The 21624-nt window shown below is 42.4% G+C and overlaps 1 protein-coding gene across 4 annotated transcripts in view; it reads right to left on the reverse strand.

The window, feature by feature from the left end:
- The window catches only part of LOC110826712 (pseudouridylate synthase RPUSD2), a 210933-nt gene that overhangs the window by 115288 nt on the left and 74021 nt on the right, over positions 1–21624 (reverse strand). For all 4 annotated transcript variants that reach the window (XM_087357759.1, XM_087357760.1, XM_087357758.1 and 1 more), the window contains one exon: positions 10304–10414. In XM_087357759.1, coding sequence (XP_087213885.1) covers positions 10304–10414 — 111 coding nt within the window. The remainder of the gene's footprint in view (positions 1–10303; positions 10415–21624) is intronic.

Raw genomic sequence — 21624 nt, forward strand, 5'->3', positions numbered from 1 at the left:
CATTACGACGTGCTCCACTCTCCATCAGTCAGCCTAACCGCCGATGTCCCTTGCTTCTCGTGCTGTGCCGTGCGTCGTAATAACAACACCAATATTTCCACGTTCGAGCAACCCTCGTGTAGCAGGGCGCGTGAGTGAAGACCTCTGTCCGTCAGACTCAGCCAGAGAATCCTTAACTCGACATGTAAATTACAATTAACACACACAGCTTGCCATCGGCTCGAATAAATGAACGCCAAGGGAGGTTTTTTTTTGTCGGAATGGGCCGACATTAGTAAAATGGCATCCCTGCCCAACTGCTGACATACAACCGGAGACTTGCGAGTACAAATTAGACGCGTTAGAACAATCAATGCCTCCTCTACTGGAGCAAACGTTGAATGTAGTAAGTTTTAAAGGTGAAGTCAACGTCTAAACACCACGCCTTGAAGGCGGAGAAACAGAGCTCCGTGGTGCGTATTCTACACTGATTAATCATCATGACATGAAGACTTATGACACAGCGCGAGATGAATTTGCACTGTCAGGTTAAAGCCTCGGCCGCTTTACCCGAAGGAAATTTTCCACCCGAACTACCCAGTTTCTTCGTGGTACCAATAGATAATTAACCCTTTTCCTGCCTGGAATCGAATCCCTGTCTTCAAGCTCGGAGCCAGTCACGGCTGAGTCATCGCCATTTCGAATGCATAACTTGGACAGTACGAATATAATTTGCCACAAAGTCAGACAGACATTTAATTCAGTCTCTGCTACTGCATTAGATAATGGGTTTTCTTTGTACACAAGCCCAATTTTCCTTCTATAAAAATTACAGATGAAAGCGCCAAAATAGCCCAGGGTGAGACCGGCGCTGACGTAACCACAGAATTCTCCGAGGAGGAAAAGTTTGGCACCTACGCCACACTGGCAACATGTCAAATAATTAAGATGTCTGACAAGAATGGGTCATTGACAATTCCCTTTCGCAACTTAGCCCCTGGTGCAAATTCCTTCCTGGGGAAATTACGCTCCTTTTACGAAAATATCGATACTCCACTATCGTTTTCGCAAGATCCCACCCGCGGATCTCATATTGAGCCGCGCGAATCCGCGTCAAAACGCCGATCGCCCTGATGATGGAGGCAGCAAGGACCTCCGAAGCACTTGTAAACTTCTACCAGACTACACGGCGCTATAACCCAGAAGACGGCCATCTCAGGACGGCGATATCTGTCATCCAAACTCAACATGGCTCCGTAGGTTTAGAACGGATCGACAATCCAGCTCCCTCGTACAGACCTCAAATAGAAATGCAAATGTGTCTGTTTTACATGAATATAACAGGTCAATCAGAAAATCGCTGCGATGTCATGAATGATATATTTCTCGGCGAATAACGATGCCATCTCTCCTAGCACACGAGAAAAAGTTTCCTTCATTCTACTTTCATTAAGCGAATCCTCCATCTCTCTTCCTATCTTACGTCTATTCCTCGTCCTTGGCTTGTAGTCGTACCTTTTACACGTCTGGCGTTCGTCCTTTCTTCGTAAAATTGTACCGGAATCAAGATGGTGATACGGACCGACATAAGACATGACATAAACGATAAGAACATAGACTCATACTGAAATTAATCTGTGAAATATGTTGTAATGTCACGGACAGGATTAGTGTAATGAATTCTTCTCGGGGTGCGAGCCGTGTCAGGTGGTTCAACCGATAAAACACCAACGTCTCGAGAACCATCTTCGTCCTCGTCCTCAGGGTACTGACGTCAGCACCTGACGTGGCTGGCACTCCGAGAAGAATTAATTACACTTAACTCGCCATAAAAGCTTAAAATCATAAAGGATTAAAGCGGCTCAGGGCAGGCTGAAAATGAACTTGTGTGAAAACGGTGATGAACATTCGGGTTGTACAAAATGAGGGAATTTCCGGATCACCTAAGCAAGTGCAGACCTTTAAAGAAAAATCCCCTTCAGCAGGGGGGGGCTGATTATCAGTTATGGAGATCAAGCCGCTACTTGGTCCCAAACTGAAGAAATTGTACATCCAAAATTTAAAAAAAGCTGTGGATATGGTTCGAAGCAGATCGCACTGAGAAAACTTAAAGTCTTTTTTTACAATTTACATTTCTATAAGTGCAGCCGCGAGCTCACTTTAGTGTCAAAATTTCTTTAAGTCGGGGCCTAATTTTGACTCACTCTGTAACATATTTTAAGATGGTCGATGTTCAATGGTGTTCCGGCAGCTTCTTAGGATGTTTCATAGATCCTTTGTATTTGAGAGTAAGCACTCGTTAACTATGCTCCATGCTAATACAACTTGAAATCCTATCAGGAATCATAAAAAACAAATTCCTACGGGTAAAAATCCAGGCTAGTAGTAATTAGCATAACGACCTGACTACATAGCCTGTACATGAAACAGATACGACACTAATTGGCACAACGTGACGTAGATACAGCAATTACGATTGCAAATAAACGTCAGTGCATCGATGCGGAACAGAAACTGAAATCTACTGAAAGATTTTACTATCAGATTTTCATAAATACACAACAAAAAATAGTACGACCTAGCAGGTCCCACGGTTCTCTTAACCAGATTGCTCCGGAATTTTATTAATTAAACTGCGTAGGGTTCGAGGTTCTCAAGTTCCTCCGAAACGTCGGTAAACTTCTACCAGACTACACGGCGCAACAACCCTTCGATTAAAATACTTACCAAGGTGGACAGACACAGAAAAGTAGTAGTGATATAATAAAGCCTACTTCTAGACATAACGGAACCAAGGCTAAAAATGTTTGATGCTGGTTTGTAGATGTTCTACAGCGAAAGCCACGATTATGCAATGAAGATCGGAAGTAAATATACATCATCTGCCGTAGTCTATATAGAACTGAAGGATATAGCATTAATCAAGAGCCCAGAAGGTGCCAAAATTCTATCCTCTTACGTCATTCACCGCTCTGGCCGCTCTGATTCTGACAGAGAAGACTTCACAATGGCTAACGTCACGCTCTGAAATAAATCTGCCAGCTGTAACTCATTTCACATGCCCAGAACATATGGTTTTGTGTCAAACAAATTCACGGCACGGGCACTGTGCGGGCTCTAGAAGGCAGCGCGGTCTGGCACGGGCCCCAAGGCAGCAGGCACAAAGGTTTACACTACACTCTTATAGACCGCTCAAAGCAAGAACATCGATAAACACATGAAAGCAATACGTTAATAAACGGACGAGGAAAACGGGACAACCGGTATCCGGGCCAAGACTTGAACCCGGGACATTCTGAAACAGAAGTAATGACGTTTGGCGATTATCAGATTATTTGATGCAATGTACGAGTTGATACATTTTAAAACAAAATAATCAACAGAATTTTTGCAATACATAATAACATGTTGTATTCATGTTACATATTTTTATTTAGGTAATGTTAAAATATTACTGATGGATGTTACAGGATTTAATGATATATACGACGAGGGTGTTCAAATGGAATCCGGGCCGAGGTCGATTAACAGGCAAATTTAAACTTCCAGGTATGTGTCGCCAGCAAGCAGGAGACCTGACGAACTATAACCTTGACAGGACATAAACAGCATAAAGAATTGAGGGTGTTTTTTTCAAGTCGGAGTCAAAATGTTCTGTTTCCTGTTAAATTTCAAACTAACCACAAGTCTACACAACCCAAGTCGGTAACACAATACATGATCCAGACAGTCTTGTAACATTACGCCAAGAACGTCAAATTATTATCCATCTTTTATGGAACCCGAAGGTTCAGTATCGTGTTCACATTATCCCGCCATCGATTCCTATCCCCAGCCAGAAGAATCCAATCTACAGTCTCCAATTCTATTTCCGTAACACCAATCTTAATATCATCATTAATCTACAATCTTCATAACTTCCTTTAGCTACAACCAAAATCTTGTACGTAATGTATCATCGCTTTCATGCGTGCTACACGTCTCGCCCATCTCATCACGACCCTGTTGTCAAACGCCCTCAGTCCACGTTATTCACTTAACACGAAACCAGGTTTCACACCCATATAAAGCAGAAAGTACAAGTGTAGTTCTGCAGATTCTAACATTTGCGTCTATGCACACAGCAGCCGCTAGAGTGTTCCCGGAATGCAGTCAGCTCTTGATTTGCTCGCGAATGTAATTCTGATTTAATACAGATTTGTAACTACAGTAAAACCTCGATAAATCGTGCTTCGTGTTTCACACATCGCTTGATCCGGCAAACTCGTAATTCCATATAAACCCATCAAGTTCGACCGCTAACAAGATTTTCAGCGAAAAGAAAACATCTTGATTTGAGTACCTCTGATAGGTTAAAGGTCATTCATAAAACACAGACCGGTGTTTGAGTATCTTGGTGGAGAAGTCTGGTGTAATATATCAGGCCCAAACCATCGCTTAGTAATCCGGATTATCGCTGTAGTGAGCCAATGTTGAATCAAGGGATGTAATCAAATTTAAATAAATAGTTGACTGTACCTGTCTCATTTTAATTCCATTCTCTTTCTTAATCTCAAAGTTTATGGAAGTAACAACACGTTTTATGCGGATACTGGAATTTAAGTAATGGCGAAATTTACGGACATGAGTTACAGAACCGTGGAATAAAACGTTTATAGATCTTCTCTTGTTAATTTTGACTTTATACGGCCAGTAACCTGTGCTGAATTACAATTTTAGAACCTAATACTAAAATCATCCTGAGAGTAATATTGCATACTGAACTATTAACGAAATCTGCCTCACCGTCATCATCTTCTGTTTAATTTACCTGTTATTTGTGAAGTTAATTTAACATTACTTTCAAACCTTAAAACTTTTTCTTAACTGCATCACTTCCGAGGTTAATGTCTGGGATTAAATCCCAGGACTGTGATCGAATGGGCGATAATTACCGTCTAACACTGTACAATTTTCCCCAATGGGGAGACAAAGCACCAGGCATCTCTTCTGATGACAGTGACGGGACTGAGTAAAAGCACGAGAAACCTCAGACAGGACAGCCGGTCCCCAGGCCGAGATTTCGATTAAAGACACCCGGAACGCAAAACGTAAGACCTAATCACTCAATCGCGATGTATACAGAATAAATACCAATTATGAATTGGAAAGAATCTGGCAGGAATCGGTCCGGGCTTATTTTACGATACAGGCAATAATTTCGCCTGGAGGAATCCAGGATAATAATAATTAAAAGCCTGGGGCAATCTGGCAAAAGGGCAGGGATTCAAGCCCGGAACGTGTGTGCTACCAAACACGGAGAAAACTTTACAACTGAACGCAGATCCAATGTCGTACCTAAATTAAAACCGCGTATGAAATTCGAGTCACGTATAACGACTGATTGATTGATTGATCGATCGATTGCTACACTGCAGTATGACACTGAAGCAGAGTGTGGTTGGTCGCAAATCTGGCATTCGCATGGAGAGACTGAGGGGAACCACGAAAAATGTCCAGTCTTGTGAGCGTTGATTCAGCAGAGACTCTAAGCAGCTACTCAAATTGCCAACAAGTGCTTACAGCTCGTAGTAATCTTACATCTATTCAATTACAAAGACAATCACTAGTCATAACATTTCTTGGTCTGCTAAATATTTAACTAAACGTAGTTAAACATTTATTTAAATTTCAAAATCCTCATCGCTCAAGATGGCAAAACGAATATCTAAAAGCCTGATTCACACACACAGGGGTGTGCCCGTCTCGTAACTCTGCAGGGAACCGTCTACAATAACCCAAGTGTTTCACGGTCTTTCTCAGTTCCACCAAGTAAATACCGTTAAAGTAGTTTAAAACAAATGACGACGGTGTGAGTGTATTCTTTACTCATTATTATCTTTAAATAACTTATTAGACGCTACAAATCTCAGTAACTGATATAATACCTTACGTAAGCTATAATTAAGAACAAGAACTCTTTAACGAATTATTTTCACTCTCATTGAAGGATTTTACTCGAATTTTAATGAAAAATAATCGGGTAATGTCGTCAGGGTAGCCTTCTATTGCACCAAATATCAAATTTAAACACGTATGGCTTTAATTAACGGTAGAACCAAGTGAGGATACGGTGGCCTGTCTCTACAACGCAGCCATAAAAAATAACTCGGAATTTTGTAACGTGATCAAACACGCCGACCTGCGTTCTTATACTTTTAAGTGCTTTCATATCCCTGTGGGTAGCTCCGTCTGTCTTTATACCCATCACTACGCATGAAACAACTTGAAAACGGCCTTTGTACGTTCCAATTTTTGTTTAAATCGGGCAAAGAATAACACAGACTTGTAATTATGTGCGGCTACTTAAATGGGAGAGAGAGGATTCTACAGGCTACATTTCTTACAATGATTAAAGCTCAAAGGTCAAATTCTGGCGAACGCGCATGAATTGTTACGTGTTCGTCCAAAGCACGGAAGTGCTCGCACATCCGGTCATGTGGTCTGAACGTATTTCCTTCTTCCGTATATCGACGAAAGCGAGGCGTCGCGACGCCTCTCATATAAACATCCTCATTTCTCCAACAGAAACTATTCTTAATCCTTACCACGGGTCTACACAACGATAATAAATTTTCTCTAATTAAAAAATAACATGGAAAGGACTGAAAACCTGACAGATTGTCATTCTCGGTGGCGAAATTTGCCACTATTTTCCACGACCTCACAGAATATCCCTCATTAGAAAATCCGATTCTTACGTCACGCCAAGGAGTAGGCCTTGTGCACTTGTATTTCAAGAAAATATGCACGTTCCTTTGTTACAAATGTCACTCAATGCCCATACGCTGTTATTAATAACACGCCCTGAAGGTCAACGTCGTCACTAATATCTATTAATCTTGAGTCCTGAGGAACAAAACTTTCAAGGTCAGGGGCTTAGACAGGCGAGCCAACACAATTCGGATTGGAAATAACAATAACGTAGAGAAACCAGCAAAAGAATTGAAATTAATTAGTTTCCTGTGTTCCTTCCACGTGACTGGAATCCTGTCTTTTATTAGAAAATGAAATTAATTCATAGCTTAGAATAGGTTTTAAAATTCCCCTTTACTAAGATATTCTCTGTTCATGTTTCCAAGTGTTCTTTGCATGGAATTCACAAAATAGCGTATAAATGAGAAGGTCGCTTATGTCAGGAAACGACTGCGTATTTCTCAAGGCTTTATCTACGAACAACGTCTCGGAGGAACACGCTGCCTCCATTTTCAGGGCTGAATAATAAGGCAGTACGCTTATCTAAATCAAAAATCGGTATCTACCTACAAGTCCATACCGTTTTGAAAGCCCGGAACGCTAAAATATAATTTTTATTACATTTTACTCCAATTACCCCAATATGTTTTAATTTCATGTTAGTGTCAGGTACTGACACTAACATGAAATTAAAACATTTCAGACACATAAAACGTCTCGTCGTATAATAAAAAAATAAGGTATATAACGTAATAGACGTGTCTAGCAAGAGCATGTCAATCTGTAAAACAGTTCACGTCTCGAGATCAATTCAGGATCGGAAAACGGCAGGACGTAACCCTGGAGGAAGACGCCGCCGCCTCGCACTGCAAGCAGATATGTTATGAGGGTTGCATACGCAGGGGAAACTCTTCCTGGCCACGGTCTGACTCGACTACTTCACTTCGTCTTACCACCATAAGTAAGAGTTATTCTGATTAGTACTCACGCTTTGCATTCGAGATAACGTGATTTGAATTCTGAACCAGAGATCGATAATTTTACGATTTTTATATTTTCCTATCCTGTCGTGCGAATTCCGGGATAGCAGTTTCAGCAGGCTATCACTCCTCCTCCTCCTCCTCCTCCTCCTCCTCCTCCTCCTCCTCCTTCTTCTTCTTCTTCTTCTAACATCCTTCCCAGATCACCGTTTATAATATCTTACGCGCTACGTCACCTTTGAAGTACAGCGTCTTTAAAATAAACCAATAAGCAATATAAATGTCATCTGGGTTGTAGCGCCGTGCAGTCTAGTATAAAAGTTTACAAACGTTTCGGGGGTCCCCAATACCTCCATCATCAGGGCGATATCAGAGAAACTCGGCTCTACAGCTTAGAAGACAGCCATCTTCGTATTCACAGCAGTGAGAACCACAACTCCTAACCAGTCCCTTGCTACCAAAGTGTAGTTTTCACATAGAATAGCGGAATTATAAAGAACAATAATAAAACTATTTCGCAGGTGATTACTTAATGTCTAGATAGCCAATAAATCCTTCGGAACAGCGACGGAGTTCAAATATTTCAAAACGACAGTCAAAAATTTAAAATACATTGATGAGTAACTTTTCCAGTTGAGAATATTTTATATCTACGTATACATCTTAAGAATGCCAACATTAAAATATAAAATTTACCGCACTAATTACACATCGTCTCTCAACGCACAGGGAGAACACAGGCTGCGGGCGTTTGACGACAAAGTGTTGATAATGGCTGGACCTAATTAAGAGGAAGTAAAAGGCGGGTGGATATTGATGAGCCTCTTAAAACACTGGCTGATGAGAAGGGCGGGGGAAGATGATGAATAAGTAACTAACTAGATGGCTTACGGAACCCGAAGGTTCATCACCGAATTAACCAAAGCCCTCCACCGGACCCTGTCCTGGGCCAACATAATGCAGTCTCCTTCAACTCCTATCTCCCATAGATCCCGCCTGAGATTATCCTCCCATCTACGTCTAGGTCTCCCCAGCGGTCTCTTCCCCTCAGGCTTCCCAACCAATACCCGGTGGACACCTCTTGTCCCATCCATGCGCGCTACATGCCCGGCCCATCTCAATCTTCTCGACTTAATCACCCTGACAATACTGGGGGAGGAGTACAGATTTTTAAGCTCATCATTATGCAGTTTTCTCCACGCCCTATCATCTTCTCTCTTAGGCCCAAACATCGTCCTCAAACACCTGCAATCTGTGTTCCTCCCTCAGAGTGAGAGACCATGTTTCGCACCCATACAAAACAACAGGCAAGATTATTGTTATGAATGGGTAGAGTATTTCAAAAGCCGGAGAATCTGAAGGGATGGGACGATTTGTAAAATTGACAAGTAGCCTCCTATCCAATGGGTACCGAGGTCCTTTCCCGGGGGTAAAGCCGGCCGGGGCGTGATGCTGACCACTCACCCCATCTAGTGCCGAGGTCAAGAATGACTGGGAGCTATACACCTCTCCCCCCCCCCCCAAGCGCCTACATGGCGTGAAGCAGGATAGTTTTACTCTTACTTTATACTCCATGCTGGAGTACACGTTGCCGACCGCGTGACAGCAACAGGGACCCTCTCATTTACCGTAGCCTTGCTCCTACGGGAATTCAATTATGTCGTCCGCCAACGGCCGGAATAGTAATTAATTAGCGGCTGAAAATAAGCGTGTAATTGGAAAAACGATTAGCAGCTAAGTTTGTTATGAGTTTCGTGACCTATTTTTAACACGTCCGTGTACAACGCGGGAGAAAATTAAAAAGACGCTCTAGCTGCTTTGCGAACTGTCCGCAAAGTGGCAGAGGTCTTTCGACACGGTGAAAGAGTCCGTCCGCTCTTTACTGAGACTCTGAAAACTTAGCTCGGAGCTCGCATTGTTCTGATGTGAGGTACTCGTCTTTGTAAATCACGCGCAGGCGGGGTATCTCGGAACGGAAGGCGATTGGTTTCCGTGCATATGCCACGCTCCGAATCATTCGACCACGATGATACACGTCCAAGACGAGTATCGCCAATAACAAAGTAACTCAAAGTAAGAAAGAAATGGACTACCAAGCGAATGTTCGTCAGCTGTGACGTTGTCTTCTTAAGAGTCAGTAGAACTCGCGCAATCCTGACGCGGCCAGAGAGAAAATAGAAGCAAATAGGAACGAAACCCCCAAGATCATCTGCCCTTCCACGCACCCCTTATCTTATATGACACAAATTCCGGGCTGCATCTGACACAGATGAAAAGTATCGATACTGCAACGCGAAATCGATTACTCAGGACTTCGAGTAGAAATGAAGACTACTAATTAATACTGAAATACAGTGAGGGGAAAATGAATATACCCAATATGCCGTAAACCTCCATCCTCCAACACAATTTTAATAATACGAAATGAAAATAACATCAAAACTACGTTCTACGGTACGTTGACCTTTATGAACTTGATTAACAGAAAACTTGCAGTCTTGCATAGTAAACCTGTGCCTCGACGTCCTCGTTACGTCGTCGTGGTACGTTGCTACACCTTTAACGTTACTCACGTAAATATCCGTCGTAAGTGAAGCTGTTTCGCCTACCTTTTTGAGGTCCTTGTTCGGTTCCCCGTCTTCCGCCTTGCGTTTCTCGCTGCAGCCAAGTTTGTTGGTGGTATCGGCAGCTCCTCCCGAAGACTTGTCCTTCTCCCCTACCTGAAACAAAAGATCCTGGTGTTGAGTATCTCCACGAGCAAATCGGCGCAAGGCGATTACATCGTGCTCTCCTCTACCTGCGCATCCGAACAAGTTGAAAAACCTGAATACCGCAAATGACGAAATGCACGATTGGAAGCGTCCCTAAGTTCTGTTTATTAAAACCGTGCAAACCAAAATGATTTACATACCTGGGCCACAACTCAATTAAACATTGTACGTCGTTGGTGGGCTTTAGTCCTGCGCAAATTTAATCACAGACGTTTCGTCAAAGTAAAATCACTTACATAAGTTTTGTCCTTGCGTTACCTAAATTGAAGGGCCACGGTGGTCTAGCGGTTAGAACGCTGGCCTTGTAATCCTGGGGTCTCGGGTTCGATTCCCGGCGGTGCCCGAATTTATAACTTGTGTTGGGCAAGGCCGTGGTCTAGGCGTCACGGAGTTTTCCTCCGTGGCATCCCAACAATTACTCCATTCACACACAGAAGAAGGCAATGGCAAACCACTTCTGGATCATCTGCCAAGAACGTATATGAACAGGTCCCAGTCCGAGAAAAGGATGGAAGGATCCTGTTCATATGGACCTGTCGTCAGACAGAACACGAAATAAAAAACCTAAATTACTGGTGTCTCGTTCTTTGCAGCATAAATAAGATCAAACGATCACAAACAGCAAGGCTTTTACCACAACAACTAACAGGCCTACTCAGCGGGTTGGCTGTGTGCTTAAGTGATTCTTTGGAGACAATAAATAAACTGTCCAGTGATTTGTACCAGCAAACTCACAGACCTCATATGGTCCAGTAATTAACTCATCTGCGGGTGAGATATGTCGCTTCATGCAGGCGCCTTTATCACGTGACAGAAGCCGCAATTAGGGGGCGGCAGACAGCTGACCGCCGCCAGCTGTGGACCGACCAACCACTCCGCATGACACCGACAATCTCCGTTTTTTAGTATTCACTTAAGCCGCGCAAAAAAACTGATGTGCCACTTGGTACACGGAAGTCGAAGGACAGTCTAATATTTATTATGCCCTCTGAACAATTTAAGGACAGAATTATTCTCAGCTGAATTTTCAACGGGGCCTTAACACAAAACCTTCACAGCTGTGCCCACTGAGTATAGCAGGAAATTTAAATCAGGACGGTTACTAATCTGCTAAAAAGCGTTCACTTTGAAGATCAAGAAGATGTAAGGAGCGTAGTTACGTGTACAGTCAATGACAGAACGTTGGCAAGTCATTTGGATAATCAGGCCGTGTATGAGGGACCAAGTGTGACATTCTGTACGGCGATAAGGCAGACCACGCGTTGCCAGTGAAGCACAAACCATCTCCACAAACAAAGCAAACTGAAACATCGACCTCAAAAAAAAAAAAAACTCAAATGTCACAACTTGGTGAAGTTAACACGTGACCCAAAAGGGCCATTTTACGACCCTCAAGCCTACACAGTAAATTAACCCATAATATATATAGGTCAAAAGAAAGGAGAAGACCATAAAACCGTGCAGAGCATTAAAGGGTGGAATAGTTAGAATTTACGACGAAAAAGTTAATCAGCCACCAGCAACATCCATCAGCTACGAACGTGATTTAAATGGGAGGTGCAAACACACATTCCACGGCGTCGCAAAATCATTACTTTACATTTCGAAAAGGCTCTTTACACTAATAAAACCCACACAATCATACATGCGAAATCATTCAACAGTTTGAGGCTTTATTAACTTTAATACGTAATTAATCCCATGGCGAAAGCTGTCCTTGAAAACTTCATCGTCCTTAGCCGGTCAAAAAACTTGCACTGTACCCTGAGATGCTGGAATGTCCGTCTACCCTCAATCTCACACGCCCTCCATCCTCCCTCCCAGGGTGTCCGATCAACATTACATACCCCACGCGTGCTACCCACAAACCCAGCTTATGATTATCGATTTAATCACGCTAAATTTATTAGTGCGTGAAGACCAAACATTAGAAGCTCCTATGTCCTTCTTATCTCGCTACTGCTTCCTTATTTAAAGCAACTACTGCAGTCAACACTTTGTTCTGGAACACCATCGAACCCCTCAGTGCGAAGATATTACAATAACAAATAAATTCTCTGGTATTACAAGCAGAATTTTCTACACCTTTGACACCTGAAACCACATACCTGAGAAGATTCTGAGTCAGTTTCATCCAGTATTTCTCTCAAATTTCCTTCTCCTTTACCGGTTGGAGTAGGTAATGCCGCAGACTTGCATTCAGAAGATAATAGAAATAATTATTATATTTGTTTACCGCCAAATCACAATAAAATAGTAAGATAAGATAATTAAAATGATTAAAATATCATCTTATGTTCCATATCGAGCATTCGATTTACATCGGAACATTGTAAATCGAAAGCTCGATATGGAACATAAGATGATATTTTAATCATTTTAATTATCTTATCTTACTATTTTATTGTGATTTGACGGTAAACAAATATAATAATTATTTTAATTAATATCACAATATGACGCAACTATACTATCTCAAGATAATAGAAATAAAAATAATAAAATAATTTAATCACGTGATGATAATTTTGTGAGGAGTGGAAACTATGAAGTTCCTCCTCACTGTGTAGTTACCTCCAACCTCCTGTAACTTTATCCTCCTTTGAGTGTACTTTCATAAACCTGCAGCAAACTCTCTTGTAAAGCTTTTTACTGCGTGTGTAGAGAAAAGAATCAAGAAATGCGATGAAAATCCGTAGTGACGTTCCCATTAAAAAATCCAGAGAGACAGAACGTCATTCAAATATTCGCTGTGTACGGTTCTGCATAGTTATTCACACGTGAATTGCATATTTGTTACATTCGGATAATTTTCAAAAGATGCTACGGAACACACGAGACACGTGCGTGCAGATATTCTCACGTACTTAAAAAAAATTTCATGATACATAAAAAAATGTTTTTTTCGTTGCTTGTTCCCGCACTAAAAGGCTTAAAAATTAATATCTCTGCTAACATCCGATTTCGAACATCACTGCTCTAACACAGTTAACACAGAAATACAAAAAATATTCAGCGCAAATCATTCACAACCGGATATAAATTTGGGTTTAAGAAGGGCAAGGTTCGTGATGCGGGGAGGGGGGGGGGGGCTCAATTTAATATTTTTCAAGCAGCACGATTTTTCACGAGATACAACTTTTATCTCAAGGGCATTTCAATATCCCCAGAGCCTCATTCTGAATTATTTACTATAAACCTCTTTCACCGTTTCAGCAATGCACGATATGACATCCACTAGCAATAACAACAGATTAGCATAAATACTTTATATTTTAAATTAACATCTTGTTCACTCACGAGCCATTATCAACTTACACTAACATCCCACTAATACCTTGTTACCAGATCGTCTATAGTAACTAGAAATGATAACAGCGAATTGCAGTAATTTTCGAGGTACGTTCTTTGTAATTTGAAACCACCTCGTGTGTTTGCTACACGCACAAACAAACTGCTCGAAAGCCAACGACACTACACAATCACGAACCACTCTTAGCACTTTAAAGCCTGTGGTAATTATATGTACCACATAAGGAAATAATAAATAATACGGCACTTTTTTTTATTTACGGATTTATGGATTTCCCTAAACAGCATTAACCAACCGATCGTTGTCACGGAGACGCGTTTTGTTTCCTTTGGAAGAAAGGGGATGGATTTCTAAATATTATTTAGATCAGCTTCGTGCTTCAGAGATTTAACGCCGAATTACAGTAAAATCTTTTACATTTGCATATTTTTTTAAGTGCACTGAGCAGAATACAGCAGATACATCGCACAGAATAAACTACAGACTTTCTCTATTTAATAACTCTTGTTCCCAGGCATGTGCTCTTTTTAATAGGGCAATTCCAAATAGTTGAAAGTACGAGCTCACGCCGTGCAGCACATATTAATTCTCCCCTCAGGTTGTGCCCCCCCCTCCACCCCCCCCCCCAGACTTTCACACGGGTGGACGATCTTGATAAACACATAAACGATTTCCATAATTGTTAAGAAAAGCGTACAACATGGAAATTATAGCTGTCCGCCATTCGTATGGACGCCATGGGGCAGCTGTGGAACTTAAACAGCTGTTCGTCGCCGTGTTGTCGGTCCGACACTGCTTTGCGCCCTCCCATCCCCACGAGATCATTGGTGCATTTCTGACACAAGTCACTGTAACGTCACATACGTGCGGAATACGCATTTGACCTTTCCGTTTGAGATGGCTGTCCTCTGGGTTGCTGTGCAGATGATGGAGACAGCAAGGACCCCCGAAACGTCGGTAAACTTCTACCAGGCTACAGTTTAATTATGGCTGACAAACTGATAAAAAAACTGGGATTCAGAAACCAGAAGTCAGGCACAAACATGGCCACTAAATGATGAATCTTCGACAGTTGTGTGCCAAAAAAACCTATTTTAATATAATCACGTGTATTCGTCGCTAGAGGTTAATTTGCTTCTATGATCACGTCAAAAAACTAAAGAAATCCAGACGAGATATCTCAAGCATGGACTGTAAATGATAAAATGTCAGTCTAATCACAGGAAAATCCTCTGCGGCAAAGCATTCGACTCAGAAAAACTGACACCGCGAAAACAGAAGCAGGACGTTCCTCCGAAACGGTGTCACAACTCCAGAAGCTTATTTCAACGGACTTAACAGTCACTTAATAAGTTCTGTTATGTTCATATAAACGAAGTCACGTGGGGCAATTTCGTGTTTCATGGAGCTGTATTGTCCGGTCGGCATGCCTGATGAGACGCTTAGTGGTCTGTAACGGCAGTCGCAACACACTGCATTGTGGGTAATGACGAGCCCACAATGCCAATGCTACACAAATGGCAGCCAACGAGCATCCGTTTGCCACAGGGCAGACAGAACCCGTGGTTCCGGCCAAACACAAACTGAACGTCCCGGCTTCTACACGCCCCACCACGTACAGTTCCACCAGGAACACGAAGTGCTTCACAAATTAGGGCCGACAGCAGGTCTTCGGCTACTTAACGAAGACGCAGAGGTCGCATAGCGACAACTCGGGAAGACCTAGACGTAGATGGAAGGATAATATTAAAACTGATCTTAAGAAGACAGGGCTAGATTTATTTAGCTCAATAAGGGTCCACAGGCGGTTTACTGTGGAAACGGTAACAGACTATTTGCCTCCATTAAAACTCGGAGGGTTTACTGACAAGATAAACGACCATCAGCTTCTGAAGGAGTCTGCTCCGTAGAGTCAGTTAATTGTAAATAGTCAAACAAGGTATGCTACTCCTGAATTAAGCATGAGAAAACTAAGAGTGTCTTAATATGAAGGCGGCCGTGTAGTGTGGCATATTTTGGAATACGTTTCGTTTGGGTTTGCTTCCTCCATCATCAGGACGATTCAGGGGCACGTTGTGGCCGGACCGGAGGGAGAGAGATATAAAAAAAACCGGAGTGATGGAAGGCAGCGCGGGAGAATCAGTGGGAAAGGGTATGTCAGATCTGATTCGCAATAACTTTGTTCGAATGTTTCCTGGTGTAACTATAAAGTTGCATATATTCAATCGACATTAATCAACAGTTCTTCTGGGTTTTGACGTCGTGCAGACTCGTCAAGTCTACACGGCGCCAAAACCCAGACCATCATCATCATCCCCACCTTGAAAACCTCGTACCTCGATTTACAGCCTTATTTATAAACCTTCAAGAACACTTTCCATTCACTGGAATGCAAATCATTTCCGCCCATGATCGCCGGAATCTCCGTTACACCATTATACCCGTTAGAAACAACGGGATAAATTCCGTATGTTGACTCAAGTGTCCAGAACAGACGGGGTTGGAATGTTAAGCCCGGGAAGGCTTCGTTACTGAGATAGAATCGGTTTATGTTGGCGTGGTACCGATACGGCCTCACTAAATAGTGTTCCTTCTTTATTTATAATACCCGGTAATTACAGTGCGATGCCAGCCATTTTTAGCGCGACGAAACAGAAGTGTGTATTCAAGATGCGATGGGCAAAATTCGTAACACAGGAATAATTTTTGAGGGCGTGCGACAAATCCCTGGAAAGAGAACTTAAGCGTCCGTTTGTGTTGACGGCTAACAGATCTCAGTTCCTACTTTCTCACAAAGCCTTTGAGTAATAGAACTTCTAGACATCCTACCTAATACGTACATAAACTGCACTGTCGTATAGAGAATTGTAGAGTATTTCGTCCAAAACATTACATAATGCATACAAAATTCTACAGAAATACTGAAGGCATCGTACCCCTTGGAAAACCTACGCGTACGTAAAGCGAAAACATCACAGAAGATCTTAAATAAGTAAGGAGCGGGGATGGAGTCAGGATTCGCCAGGCACAGCTTGATTAACTTGTAGAGACGGTAAAGAAACTCAGAGAGACCCAGAAAAGACAGGGAACACTTTGATCCACTGAGCGACATACATCTTGTGACGAAGGACTTAACTGCATTCCGTGGGTAAGCTCTTTTCTTTTTAAAAAAAATCCTTCTGAAGTCCAGTGGTAGTTTTATTTACCACATAATTAACAATCAATAACCCAGCTTTCTGTTTTAATCAGTTTCGTGTATTTCTCAGCGTAATATTTCGTTACTGGCATTAACCGATCGATCGTTGTCATGGAGAAGTGTTGATTTATTTGAGATACGGACTGAATTTTTATTTAAACGAACGTCGGCTCAAAAAGGCAATAAAACCTATAGACCTGCGTTAACTTCGAGAAACAGGAAAGAATTATTTCGCATCTGCACAAGATTTCACTTGTAGTGCAGGGTTAGTCGGCTGTTTTAATCAGTCTCTCCATTCGAATGTCCGTACTGACTGGTAACAAGCGACAGCCTTTTATACTTATCAACTGGACATTTACAATCGACTCTCAAATTCAGTCCAAGATAGACAACATGCACTAACGAAACAAGTAATTTCTAAGTTAATTATAAGTGACTTAGTTCGCAGTTATCACGGACTTCGTATCTGGTAGGAGTTTACCGACGTTGCTGCCTCCATCATTATTCATCGCCCTGATGATGGAAGCAATAATCACCTCCGAAACGTTGGCAAATTTCTACCAGACTACACGGCGCTACAATCCAGAAGACAGCCATTTTCAAATTTAATTGGTTTCGATACAGTTAGTTATTGAGGTATCTTGCCTGAGGCTCTAAAACAAATCCCCGTTAAATCCAAATATCAATTTTCAATTTGTCTCACCGCCGGTGTTCGTGCTATTAAAATAACATATTAAAATAAACAAGCTGCTGAAACTGTGGAAAAACGTTTTATAACGCTCTTAGGAAAATGAATATAACGAGAGAGAGAGAGACAAAGGATTCATCAAACCTCCTGTAAGAGATCTGAAGCCAGAACAAACTAATCAGAATGACGAACAAGTAGGAATGTGCGGTGTTGCGTCACGTGACGCTCAGCAAAGAGCGTTGCTTGTTATTGATAACAGCTAATTACAACCGGAACAGGACTAAACAGCATCTTGTGTTATTTGAGAGTTAATCTGCCGCAAAGCCTATGCCCGCTTACCACAAGTTTACGTTCACAGAAACAAAATTCTATGCGCATTTACTAACTTACCATCGTCATACAGTCCCATCCGTCTCATCACGTCATGTTCACCACTCTCCCTTTCATCCAAATATAATCGATAATCAGAAAATCACAATAATTTACATTTTGCAGGACGACCAAAAAAAAAATACACTGGCGTCGAAAAATTCATACAAGAAGAAATTTCGTAAAAGGTGTATTCTGAGTTGTAGCGCCGAGTAGTCTGGCAAAAGCTTACCGACGTTTCAGAGGTGCTTGCAACCTCCGTCATCGGGGCGATGAATAATCACCATCGCCCTGGCCAATTAGGCAGCACGGAACTGTGAGACGTCGGTAAACTTCTACCAGACTACACGGCGCTACAACTCAGAAGGCAGCCATCTTCAGACTCAACGCCGTGAAAACCACAAATCCTAAGAAGAGAAGTGATCACCGCGTCCATCATGCGTACAGAACTGGATGTTCCACGCATCAGAGATAAACGAAAGTGTTAATAACTCCCTCAGGCCTGTGGATAATCTGGAAATCCTGCGCAAAATGAAGGTTTCTCCAGGGTGCTCACTGTTCTACGCCCACATCTGCAGGCGAGAGAAGCCACGCTGATAGCAAGTTCGTCGCGAACAACTTTGAACGTAAGCCGTAAATCACTTCGTGCCTTATACAGCGAGGACCAAAAGAAAGGAGTTTGTAAAGTGAGGGACACTGTGAAGTTCCCTGGAGTCGGTGGCCCCCTGATCGGCACAAGTCCTCCACTGAAGTCAATTTAACTTCACTAACTAAATTTCAATTCAAATTTTCAATAACGCCTTTCAGAAACATTATGTTCGTGAAGATTTCCCGTAGTTCTGTAGAAAGTAATCAGAGCTGTTTGAATATGATAATTATACCTTGCCTTATGGCGTACAGTGGATAGGGAAGGGAGACGGACCGGGTCCGATACCATTGATTAGACGCGTGTGGCGTGCGCTGCAGAGACAGAAATACGGTTTCGGTCACAAGTAACACGGGAGTGCGTCACGCAGGAAAACGTGTTAACATTCAGGACAGACAAACGACGACAGCATAACTTTCCATAATATACGTCATACAATGGCACAAAAACTGAATAAGGTCGTCCTCTGGTTTGTTGAGCCGTGTAGTGTGGTAAATGTTGACGTACGTTTCAGAGGCACTACCTGCCTCCATCATCAGGTCAGTGTGACCAAAGTTATCCTGATAATGAAGGCAGCAAGAACCTGTAAAACGTACGTCAACGTTTACCACACTACACGGCTCAACAAACCAGAGGACGGCCATCTGCACAAACGCCGACGTAAGAACCTGAAATCTCACAAATTAAAAATTGGCAACGCTGGTCGCTCGGACACTGCAGGGTTCGAATCTCGCTCGTGACAATTTTTGAGTACGACGATAATATAGAAGAAGATAAGACGAGAAAAAAAAAGTTGAATAAGCTAAGGCGCTATTATGTACAGCGAATACGCGAAGCTCCTAATTTGTACCCTCAATAATAACGTAAATCGTCAGGCGACTAAACCAAAGAGGGTAAGATGGACGAGGCATGTAGCGCGCACGGGGGAGATCATAAATGCGTACTGATTTTATTGGAAAACCACGACGCAAGCAGATCACTCGGAAGACCAATGCGTAAACAGGAGGATAATATTAAAACGGACACTAGGTTCACCTGGTGGGGACAAAAGACAGGGAACTTCGCGACTTATCTCAGCGTGCTGCTAGCTTCCTAGGACGACTCAGCTGTGTGAAGCGAGCAAGAGGAACGTGACAAACAATATCGAAGACAAACGACAGATACTGAAAGTAAAAGCTAGAAAATTGTGACGTAATGGGAAGGCGAGAGGGCGTGGTTTTGAAATTTATGTGCATCGCCGTCTTAAAAGCGCCCTGCGGCCCTGGTGTTATTAACCACCCAGCGGGGGAGGGTAGGTTAAGGGTAGGTTACCCTTCTACTCTGTCCATCCACCATGATGTTAGACACGACACGCCTGCCGCCTGCTATTCTCGTATTTAATCTGTACTGTGGCTCAGTATATTGTGAGAAACCTGGGCAATTTATCAAGGCAGGAACAACAGATTACCCCTTCACACAACGCACGACGCCATTTAAGGGTAAAACGCCCACTGCTGTATAATCTGAGTGACACAGACCGGGCCAAGACTTCTGCTATGAAAGTCTCTCTCCTTTCGGGAGGAACACGAAATGCGGTCAGAGGTTCGAGTTTGGAATCCGTGGTCATCTCTCGTTGCAACCGGCGCCGATACAACTAGTAGCGTAAGGCAACAAATTCAATTCCGACGTTTCGTACAAAATTTATTGTCTCTACCAGTGTAACGAGCGATTAGGGCAGATCGCATGCCGACGGGCTGTGACAGGGCAGACCAGAGCTTGTGCGCTCAACATCGCGGTGCGCTTATTTATAAAATCACCCCCCCCCCCAACTCCAGACAAGGCTACGCGCCCACTTCTGTCTGAAAAACGTGCGTTTATAATCGAGCTCGGAAGCCAAGATTAATGCAACATTCACGCACTGCATATTTGTTAAATTAACGTCCATCGTTTCCACATTTAGTAAGAACCGGCTACTATCAGCCAAACCCGGAAATGGATTTTCGCTCTGCAATGCTCGTACTGCATACATTTCCCGGAAGACAGAAGCTTTTATAACATAAATTCCGCTTTACACCCAAAGTACAAAATACACTCCATAAGAAACCAAAACGAAGAAAATTTTCAAATAATTCAGCGAAAATTATTAAGGTTATATAAACCAAATACAGATTAATACAAGGTGCATCTGCATGGAATCAAGCCATTATCGGTAGGACGGTTTTTTTTAGTTGTGTTGGCAGCCATGCGGAACGCATGTTTAAAAAAAAATTACGTCTGAACTTTCACAGATTCGATACTGGGGAGTTTTGTTTCAAACTGTTTGTCCGAGTTATCTTTTTATTTGGATTGGCCACTTCCAACGACCACTACACGTTCGTATAACGTTATTTCTCACTTGAACAGAATTAACAATTTGACATTTATAATTGCAATGCTTCGAAATTTTCTGAAAAAAGAATTCACGCCCAAACCTATTCTGATAAATGTCCTTACTCGTCGGACATGCCTATTCGTCAAAGACCATCAAAAGTTTACAACCACGAACTGAAAATATATAAACAATAATAGAGGGAAACGAGGCAGAACTGTTACGCTGTGCGTACAATTCCTAACTTGTTTTAAAACTGCACTGTATAATAGTGGGGCGAGATAGTCAGCTTCTACAGGATCAAATGGGCCGAGTGTACCAGACGAAGATAACGCCTGCGTTAATCGACGAACACCGAACATTCTTAAAATTATTAGCGGTAACAAAATGCCACACAGAGGCATCCGAAGCTGCGGCATATTGCCCCAACACAAACCACGCTCCGAGAACCCTGAAAATGAACCCGTTTCTCCGCGCCGAGAATCCGCCTTGCGTCTAATGCAGGCCCGCGGTTGATAACGGATCGATATTGAACGTGGAATTTGCTTTCACTTAATTCACCACAAACCACTGAAATCCGCGGAGTGGTTTCTGGAATTG

Source organism: Zootermopsis nevadensis, unplaced genomic scaffold (genome assembly GCF_977971745.1).
Source record: "Zootermopsis nevadensis isolate Lab colony 2312 unplaced genomic scaffold, Znev_1.0 Znev_ptg000028l, whole genome shotgun sequence".
NCBI lineage: Eukaryota > Metazoa > Arthropoda > Insecta > Blattodea > Termopsidae > Zootermopsis > Zootermopsis nevadensis.